The sequence below is a fragment of the Heptranchias perlo genome, chromosome 2 (genome assembly GCF_035084215.1).
Source record: "Heptranchias perlo isolate sHepPer1 chromosome 2, sHepPer1.hap1, whole genome shotgun sequence".
NCBI classification, from domain to species: Eukaryota; Metazoa; Chordata; class Chondrichthyes; order Hexanchiformes; family Hexanchidae; genus Heptranchias; species Heptranchias perlo.
This window is the reverse complement of record NC_090326.1, coordinates 150,942,825-150,953,504: the sequence shown is the minus strand read 5'-3', so window position 1 is coordinate 150,953,504 and position 10,680 is coordinate 150,942,825. Positions and strand designations below refer to the sequence as shown.

Here is a 10,680-nt window from a genome sequence, read left to right as displayed (position 1 = left end):
CTCAAAGGCGCGGACCACCCCGTCGGCCGTGTACCGAGAGGGGATCCCCCCCCCCTCAAGCACCGGTCCACACCTCCTCCACACTCCCAGTGGCTCTGGTGCAGCCGTCCTTCATTACCAGTGCCTGCTGTCTGAGAAAATGGGAGTGGTGATTAAGATCTAAAGTTGATGAGCTCAATGTTAAGGCTGGAAGGAGCAAACAAACCAGAGAAGAGATGAGGAGACATTTTCTTACGTCGGGAGTTGTTATGATCTGGAATGCACTGCCTGAAAGCATGGCGGAAGCAGATTCGATAGCAACTTTCAAAAGGGAATTGGATAAATACTTAAAGGGGAAAAATTTGCAGGACTATGGGGAACGAGCAGGAGAATGGGACTAATTGAATAGCTCTTTCAAAGAGCCAGCACAGGCACGATGGGCCGAATGGAATCCTTCCCGGCACAGGCACGATGGGCCGAATGGCTTCTTTCTGTGCTGTATGATTCAACGATAAAACTATAGATAAGTTCGCCACTGTAAATGTTCCTATCGATTGTCTTGACAATGGCTGCATTAATACAGTGATACCCGGTGTACCGTCGTCAAGTATTATAAATCCAGAGGAGAACTCATCCCTTTGAGATGAAAACCTTCAGAACAGAAAGCTCTCAACTCTTATAAGCTGGAATGCCTCTGATGTTATAAGGGTTATAAAATCTCAGCTCCCTCAGTAAATATATTCATTTACAGCTTGTCTGCCCAGCGCTGAGTAAGAATATTAATAATTTAAGATAAGGGCTATGGGGAAATACCAGGGGAATGGGACTAATTGGATAGCTCTTTCAAAGAGCCGGCACAGGCACGATGGGCCGAATGGCCTCCTTTTGTGCTGTATCATCCTATGATTCTATAAAAGGAGTGGGGATAGAAATCACGTCAGAGGCATGATACAGTCGTAAAATTGCACTTTCTGTGAAAGTTGACCAAGGATGGGGAAGAAGGTGTATTTTTTTTTATTAAACAACGTTGTTCAGTTTCCCTTTAGAATTGCAGGAAACGAGACTTGTAAGCTCTCTGCTCCCAGCCGAACTTAAAACTGTTCAAAGCAATAGAGCCAGATATACAGCAATAAGTAGCGAAATAGGCTGAAGGTGTGAGTGAGCTAGAGACTAAAATCCCAGGTATTGTTTTTTCACACACACACAGCTCCGGTTCTGGTCCATGTAGTATAAAGTCAGCAATCTCTCCTTTATTTACTTGTTTTATTATAATGCAACGCCCCCTCTTGCCTGGATAATTCTATATAACAGGATTCCACATTGCTGTGTCAGATACACTTTATGGTGATCGAATTAAATGCATGCGATTCTGTGATTGTGGAATTGGTTGTTTTAAAATAAATGTTCATGTGTTTTAATGCTGCCTGCTCAGGATCACTGTCAGAAAGCTGTCTAAGCTTTGCATCACTGTACAGTACGAAGGATTCAAAGCTCCCCTCTCACTTTGTGCACTGAGCTGACTTGAGAGGTTTAAGCGCTGCCGCTCAGAGTGTTCTTGGGCTGGTTTTTAGTGGGGCTGTCCCATATTGCGTAGAATTACATACAGCACAGAAACAGGCCATTTGGCCCAACTGGTCCATGCTGGCGTTCACCGAGCCTCCTCCCGCCCTACTCCATCTAAGCCTAATATCTCTTGGTCCATTCCATACTTGATGTGAAATTCACACTGAATTAAAGGGGACGCTGCCAAAACAAAACCGTGGGGTCAGATGTTTCTAGAGGCAGAGACTGCGTGATTGGATAAAGCAAAGATTTTAAACTCTAGACTCGCCTTCACACAAAAAGAAAAAAGAAATCCTCGCGGACTTTTTTTTTCAAAAAAAAAACTTTTACTCACCGTGGGTTAATCAGATCCGGCGGGCTCCAAAAGCCGTTTTCTAATCCCTCCCAGTCTGGTCCTAGCAAACATTTTTTTTGTGCTGCTCGGTTCCATTTCCCTAACTGGGTGCGTCGTTATGCAAAAGAGCCCCCCACCCCACCCCACCCTACCCGCAGAGTGCACGGAATTGCGCAGCTTCCCAGTGAGGATACCCCTTTAAAATGAGACTCCCCGGGTAACAAGTCAATCAAAGGCGAGGGTTTGACGGACACGCAGCGCAACGGGATAAATCTTTGCTAAATTGCTCAGCGCTCGACTGTGAACCATTCCAGAATACCTCTGGATCACACCGACTCAGGGCGATCGTCTTATAAACGGACGGTAAAGTCAGCTGGTTGGCAGTTGTTTGACGCAACTGTTACTCCTCCTTGCTTTTTTTTAAAAAAATGATCGTCTCTTTCTGTTCTTGCACCTTATTCGTGAGCCTCCTCTGAGCGGCGGCAGAATAGGCTCAATGTTAGAGAAGTGTGGAGAGTAACGTGAATTGTGACAGTCCTAGAACTGGAACAAGGCAAAGGTAATTTCATCCTCGGTTTCTTTGTGTGAATTTGATAGATTTCAGACGCCTCCCGCGATCCTGGTATCGGTTTCATTAATATTTGCAAAGTTTTGTTTAAATCAGACAACAAAGAGTGTATTTTTTTTAAATTGAAAAAGCTTACGTGTTTGCATATTTTGCAATCACAGTTCGAATGCAGTGTTAACTACCCGCCCATGTGCCCACTTGTACGGATTTGAGGCATTGTCAAACCAGGCAGATTAATTCACAATTCTTATTTTGAACCAGATTGAAAGTGGGGTGAATTTATCCGGATATCTCGAAAGCTCCAAATGAATTGGGGAACTGCACAAGAGGGTGGCGTTGGATGGACAGAGACTGACCTTGTACCTTGTGTGCGACTGAGTGCCACATCTTAAGACACACAGCATACTCCGGAGTAAGTGCCACACTGCATTTTAAAGCCCGTGTACTTCATCAATCCGAACTCCTTCCCCCCCCCCCCCGCCCCCCACCCCGTACAAGGCTATTTCCACTTGTCTGGAATTTCCCCCCTTGAAAGCCATGGACTTTAACACCACGCTGTGGAACAACCAAAGCACTGGACCGGCAGAGTTCTACCAGAAATCGGTTTCTATCTTCAGTATACTCATATTGACTTTACTGGCCATCCTGGTGCTCGCTACCTTTTTGTGGAACGTGTTGGTCCTCGTCACCATCTTGAGAGTGAGGACTTTCCATCGCGTGCCTCACAACCTGGTAGCCTCCATGGCCATATCGGATGTAATGGTCGCCGCTCTGGTCATGCCTCTCAGCCTGGTGCACGAACTGAACGGGAGGCGATGGAGACTGGGGAAGGTGCTGTGCCAGGTCTGGATCTCCTTCGACGTCCTCTGTTGCACGGCGAGTATCTGGAACGTTACAGCCATCGCTCTGGACCGCTACTGGTCCATCACGAGACATTTGGAATACACCCTGAAAACGAGGAAAAAGATTTCCAACATTATGATAGTCTTGACCTGGGTGTTGTCCGCCGTCATCTCCCTCTCACCCCTCTTCGGCTGGGGTAAGACGTACTCCGAGGAGGACGAGCAGTGCCAAGTTAGTCAAGAACCGTCTTATACCATCTTCTCCACCTTTGGGGCCTTCTACCTCCCTCTCTGCGTGGTCCTTTTTGTGTACTGGAAAATTTACAAAGCTGCTAAGTTTCGAATTGGAACCCGCAGGACAAACACGATTACACCAATGCCCGAAGTAGTGGAGGTACTAACTAATATTTAGAGATATCCCTCAACACGTGATATGGTATCCTAAAGTGATTAAAACCATTGATGGATACATCGTAAAGAGAGGGAGAGGGAAAGCATAGGGAGAGATGAAAAATGGGGGGGGGGGGAAGGGGGAGAGAAACATAGAAGAGTGACAATACGGAAGAAATAGCACACAGGGAAAGAAAAAGAAACAACAGTGGAGATAGATGGATGGATGATTGATTGATTGATGGATGGATGATTGATTGATTGATGGATGGATGATAGAGAAATTATAGGGAAGCAAAGACAAACAATAAGAAAGAAAGTTAGGCTATGAAGTGCAAAACAACAGTGGAGATAGAGATACCAGACAGAGTGAGTAAGACAGAGGTCGCAGGCAAAGAGAGTGAAAACCACAGGGAAAGAGAGACAGAAACAATAAGGAAAGCGAGGAAAACGCAGGGAAAGAGACAATACGAGAGAAAGACCACAGGGAAATGGAGAAAGAAAACCCACAGGGAAAAAGAGAAAAAAACAATAAAGAGAGATGGAGAAACAATACAGAAGAGAGAGAAACCACATGGAAAGAGAAGAAACGCATGGAGAGAGAGAACGTACAGGGGAAAAGACCATTGGGAAAGAGAGAAAGAAAAACCACAGAGAAAGAGAGAAATCACAGGAGAAAGATGAGCAAGAGAGAGCGATTCAATGAGAAACAAATGAGAGAGAAAACCATGGAGAAAGAAAGAGACAACAGGGAGAGAGAAAACATAGGTAAAGAGATAAATGACAGGGAAATAGAGAGAGAAAAACAGTAGGGAAATCGAGAGAATAAACCATTGGGGAAGAGAGAGAGAAAGCACTGGGGGTGGAAGAGAAAGATGCTGGGGTAGAGGGAGACCACGTGAAAAGAGAAAAAAACAGAAACTATAGGGAAAGAGAGAAAGAATAAAGAAATAGAGAGAGAAAAACATAAAAGAGAATAAACAAAGAGAGAAAAAGAGCGAGCGAAACCATGGGAAGAGGGAGAGAAACAGTATGTGAGAGGGAGAGAGCGCGGGAGATGGGAGAGAGACCACAGAGGGCGAGAAAGGAGAGAAACAGAGAAGAAAAACACAAGGGAAGAGACAGAGAAAAAAACAGAGACATAGAAAAAGAGAGTAAACCATATAAGGGGAGAGAGAGAAAAAAACCTATGGAGATGGGGGGAAGAAACCTCATTATATAAACTTATTTTATGTTAAAATAATCTTAGTACACTTGATCAGACTACGTTACAGCAATAAATTGTGTGATGTGTTAAAGGTGATATTAAAAGATAGAGCGGTATCGGTACTACTTACACCGTGTTCTTCTGACAGGTGAAAGAGGCGTCCCACCAGCCTCAGATGGTCTTCACTGTCCGCCACGCTACCGTCACCTTCCAGACCGACGGCGATACCTGGAGGGAGCAGAAGGAGAAGAAAGCGGCGCTGATGGTCGGCATACTCATCGGGGTCTTCGTACTGTGCTGGATCCCATTCTTCATCACCGAGCTCATCAACCCCCTGTGCTCCTGCGACATACCTCCTATTTGGAAGAGCATCTTCCTCTGGCTCGGATACTCCAATTCGTTTTTCAACCCGCTGATCTACACCGCCTTTAACAAGAACTACAACAACGCCTTCAGAAACCTCTTCTCCAGACAGCGGTGAAGCGTTGCAAGACACTCTTAACTCGTACCTGTGTGTCAAGACTTAGCCAGATACGTGAACACACGAGAGTGCACGGGGAAACGGGTAAGCAAAAGCAGCGAGGATACCTTGGAGATGGGAGGTTGCAGTATTATATACCCAATCAATTGACCCCGGGAACACCGTCTGTTTCTTGTAGAGCCGAACCAGTGGTCGTAGTTAAGATCATTTACAACCTCCGATTTGATCAAAGGCGAATATTCAGTTGTAAAGTATATATATATATATATATAAATATTTCATTTGTACGTCTCTTATTGTGAAACATCAAGTTCAACGTTAGGAAGTCTACTGCCATTCGGTCAGACTGTGGGAAGGCTGTTCTATAAAAGCTTTCAGATAATGACCGCCCGCTATTGTGTAGCGCTGCCAAATCTATTTTATATCGAACTCTTAATGAATTAAGAACTTCAGCTCTATCTGTCTTCATCCAAAATGACCCAACCTCATGAGGTTTCTCTCTCTCTTGCAGTAATAAAGTTTCTCTTGAAAACTGCAACTTTGTTCAATGCTTGGCATAATTCATACTCACCCTGCATTAGAGTCTGAAGATAGGATATATCTCCTATATTAAAAAGAACAGAAAATGCTGGAAACACAGCAGGTCACTCAGCAAATTAAAAAAAGAAGGAAAAGAAGGGTTAAATCATAGATCATAGAATTTCACATATGACCACCATTCGGCCCATTGAGTCTGTGCTGGCTCTTTGGAAGATCTATCCAATTAGTCCCAATCCTCTGCTCTTTCCCCATAGCACTGCAATTTTTTTCCTTTTCATGTATATGTCCAATTCCCATGGCCTGTCTTGCCCCTTATCAAAAGCAGCTAAATCTGATCCACCCCAACTTGGAAAAGGAAGTTTACCCATTAGGGACCTTGCTCATAAAATCTTTAGTTCAGTCCAGGCATTCTTAGGGTATTTTAACTATTCTCATCATTTTTAGTGTGAACAGATACAAGCAAAAGATCAACAGTGCAACTATAATCCTTTTTTTATATCAGACTGAGATTCAGAAAAGGTCTGCGTGACTGCTATACAATCAGATCTACCACCTACACTCACTGAAATAACTTTTTGGGTGTAACCCCCATTATTGGGACTCTCATTCCTTCTCTGTAGATGTTGGCAGACTTTCTTGTGCATTTCCAGCATTTCCTGCTCTTATTTCAGATTTTCAGCATTGGATAAGAATATCTCCCAATCGATAAATCTGGAGCGATAATTAGATGCTTTCAAGAGGCTTGTGGCTTTCAAAGCACTGTTATAAGTAGGCCTACTTTCACATCCACATGGTCGACGAAGACTTATTGGGGTCAAAAGACACCTTTACTGATGCCTTTAAAATCAAATCAAATCAAATTTAATCACTGCTGGGTTTCAGAGCGATTGGCACTGAACTTTCTCAGATGGTGATTGGTTTATGTGTCTCATATGGCCATTTTCATTATCTCTGCATTGTGGTTTGTCAAAATTAAGTGCTATGGTACTTAGGGTTGCCAACCCTCCAGGATTGTCCTGGACTCTCCAGGAATTGAAGATTAATCTCCAGGACCCTGCTGGGAGCAACCCAGGAGGAAAATCATAGGGATATTAAAAAAATAATTATTTCCTTTCAGCACTTTCCAATTGTTCGGAAAGGCCTTGTGCCATGAGATAAAAACAGAAAATGCTGGAGAAGCTCAGCAAGTCAGGCAGCATCTGTTGGAGAAAGAAACAGAGTTAACGTTTCAGGTCGAAGAACTTTCATCAGAACTGTGGTGTGCAGTGAGAATGGACATGTCGGGCAACCAATGGGGGGAGCGCGGGGGCGGGGCGGTTGGAGGGAGGAGGTCATGTGATGAAACCTCAAGGAATACATGCAGCCAGAGTTGGCAACCCTAATGGTACCCAAAGTTTTAAATGTGACAGATTCCATGCTTTACTTATCATTTTTATTTCTTGTGTTTGGGCTTACGTGGAGAATCATGAATATGTGCCATATAGATACTAATTATAGTTACAAACCTAGGTGGTGACCCTGTTTAACATCGCGGCAGAATGACAGGCGGTGGATTACATAATGGATATCAAGCTTAGTTCTGCCGAGTAATGAGCCCTGTTACAATATTTGTGTGGGTCACTTTCAGTGTGCATATTAAAGTCTAAATTTGAATGATAACTGCAAATAACTAGTTGACTCACAGTCATGGCATATTCACTTCAAATATTTATTTGTTTTGATTTGGATCCAATTTTAAGTGTATTCCAAATCTGCCTCCAGGGCTGAAATGCAACTTTTAATAAATGGTGCACTTTTGCTAGCATCTAGATCTTGTAATGTGCTAATTTTCAATTGGTAAAATAAACCAAAAAAAAACCAAGGTAGACAAGGCAGTCAAAATGATGAAATAAAAGCAGAATCAAAGGTATTCGGACTTTATGAAAATAACAGTGAAATTTTAGTAGTAGCAACGTTTTTTTTTTAAATCCATTTTTACTTTGCTAGTCAGTTAATGTTAAACTTCAAATAAAAGCAGAACATGCTGGAAATAGCAAGTCCACCAACATCTGAAAAGAGAAAAGGCACTTTGGTTGTGGACACTTCATCCCAATATTACATTTTAGTACCGGTTATGAAACTGTACTGAAGAAGAAAAAATCAAGTTAGGGCCATAATAAAATGAGATGAATACATGAACAACATTGTTGATTGTTCTAGAAGGTTCTCTTTTCTTCCTCTCTGTTCAAATATTGTTACAGTTATGTAAGAGGTGACTTGAATACAAATATTACACAGCTGAATTAAAAACATTGAGGGGCTTTGTATAAAAATATGAACAACTGGTGGAGTAAAATTTTATATATATTTCTATGCAACTTCTTCAATTTGTACAGTTACTGCCAACCCAATCGTGCTCCATTTTCAGCTACGCTATGTTTTTTTGCCCACTTGTGGTAAAGTAAACTATCCCGGGGGAAGGATTGCTCTGTTTTATATATGTAGCAGTAGTAACTTTCAACAGGGAATTGGATAAATACTTGAAAAGGAAAAATTTGCAGGGCTATGGGGAAAGAGCAGGGAAGTGGGACTGATTGGATAGCTCTCACAAAGAGCTGGCACAGGTACAATGGGTCGAATGGCCACTTTCGGTGCTGTAAGATTCTATGATTCTATGAAATGGTAGGTCTGTCCCTAAGTATTTCTTGAGGTCCATATTCTAGTGAAATTGTAATCACGTTCCTTTTGAATATTTTTATGATTTCACCAGAACTAATGACCAAAGGAACACATTTTGATGTCAACAACACATCATCCTTCACAGCATCTCATAGAAGTGACCATTATCAAGTGATTTTATTCCTTATGCTCTACAGTTTCTGTGTAGAAAGGTTTAGATTTGTGCGGTTATTTTTCACATCAGTGCATCATCAAACTGAAATGCGTTTGATGATTGCCAGGGTTGTCTGAAAACCTTGTGCAGTTTGCAGTAGTCACAGTTATGCTGAAATAAATATGTCAATGGCAGAGCTTCCTTTAAGTTGGAAATTGCTACTTGGTCTCATCCCAGAATAGTTCTACAGTACTGAGCATCAACAATTTCTTGGAAATGACTCACCCACAGTCACCCCATGAGGAAAGCCTTTTAACTGAAGAAGGTTATGGTGCCCAAGCAAATAAATTGAAGCTTCAATTTTCAATTAGCTCAGCCAGTTTAACCCCTTCATGATAATCTTGTTGCAGGCATTATACAAGTTACAAGGTACATTAAAGGGCATCCCTACAGGTGAGATGATGTACAAGGTTTTGGAGTACCAATGCAAGGCGTTTCAGGATAAAGAAAGAACTTGCAATTATGTAGCATCTTTCACATCTTCAGAACATCATAAAGCACTTTATAGCCAATTAATTCCTTTTGAATTGTAGTGATATGTTTCTTTGTATGCAAATGTGGCAGCCAATTTGTGCAAGGCAAGGTCCCACAAACAGCAATGGAATAAATGACTAGTTAATCTATTTTGGGAGGCGATGATTTAAGGATAAATGTTGGCCAGGACACCAGGAGAACTCCCCTGCTCATCTTCAAATAGTGTCATGGGAGCTTTTAAATTAATTTGAATGGGCAGACGGGGTCTTGGTTTGGCACCCTTGATGTAGAACCATAGACCCATAGAGGCTTACAGCACAGAACAAGGCCACTCAGCCCATTATTTCTGTGCTGACTCTTTGTTGGAGTAATCCAAAATTAATCCCACTGCCCTCCTCTCTCCCCATAGCTCTGTCTTTTCTTCAAATGTTTATCCAGTCTTCCCTGAAAAAAATGTAATTGTCTCTGCCTCAACTACTCCCTGTGGCAAAGCATTCCATGTTCCAACAATTCTCTGTGCAGAGAAAGTTCTCTTAGCCTTTCTCCTCACTTTCTTAGTAATCCTTCATCATTGACTCTTCAAACAGAGGAAATAGTCTTTCTATCGAAACCCTTCATAGTTTTAAAAAAACCTCCTCTTAGCTTTCACTGTTCCAATGGAAACAGTGCCAATGTCTCAAGTCTTTCCTCATAACTATAGTTTGTCATCCCCGGTATCATCCTGAGGGCCATTGTATATCCAGCTTACAGCTTGGACTATGCTTCCCAGCGGGCAATAACCAAATTTTGACTATTGATTTTTGACGAAAGGTCATCAACCTGAAATGTTAACTCTGTTTCTTTCTCCACCGATGCTGCCCGACTTGCTGAGCATTTCCAGCATTTTCTGTTTTTATTTCACGTTTCCAACATCCGCAGTATTTTGCTTTTGAATGACCAATTTTTGATGGGTTTACTTGTCATCCACCAGGTAAAGTCATTTTTGCACTGTGCATGCAAACTGGTAATGATGCTTATCATCTAAGTGGAATGTCCAGGTATTAACCCTGGTGGCATTCTCATCTCTGAGTCAGAAGGACGTGGGTTCAAAACCCACCCCAGAAAGATAATCTGAGCTGCTACTTGAGTTCATTCTTGAGGGAGTGCTGCATTGTTGGAAGTGATATGCTCTAGATGAAGCATTAAATCCAGTTTCAGTCTGACTATTCTGGTGGACATTAACGATCCGATAGTACCTTTTGAAGAAAAGTAGAGAGTTCTTCCAGTGTCCTGGACAACAGGTGTCCCTCACCAAAAACCCACCAAAACATATAATCTAATTGCTGTTTATGCGATATTACAGTGCATAAAATGACTTGCCTTTTCCTATAGAACAGAAAGTGATAGCACTTTCAAGCAATCCATGGATTGGAGCATTTTGGGATGTTTCT

At 42.3% G+C, this 10,680-nt stretch overlaps 1 protein-coding gene across 2 annotated transcripts; it reads left to right on the top strand.

Moving 5' to 3' along the window:
* Positions 1-2,148: 2,148 nt before the first annotated feature.
* Positions 2,149-7,684, top strand: htr5ab (5-hydroxytryptamine (serotonin) receptor 5A, genome duplicate b). 2 transcript variants are annotated; one of them, XM_067999312.1, is made up of 3 exons: positions 2,149-2,435; positions 2,706-3,518; positions 5,032-7,684. In XM_067999312.1, the coding sequence occupies exons 2-3, from the start codon at positions 2,982-2,984 to the stop codon at positions 5,362-5,364; spliced, it is 870 nt and encodes a 289-aa protein (XP_067855413.1). In that variant the 5' UTR covers positions 2,149-2,435; positions 2,706-2,981; the 3' UTR covers positions 5,365-7,684. The 2 variants fall into 2 exon arrangements, with proteins under 2 accessions (XP_067855413.1, XP_067855404.1); XM_067999303.1 differs by having other exon boundaries at positions 2,150-2,435; positions 2,706-3,680.
* The last annotated feature ends 2,996 nt before the right edge of the window (positions 7,685-10,680 follow it).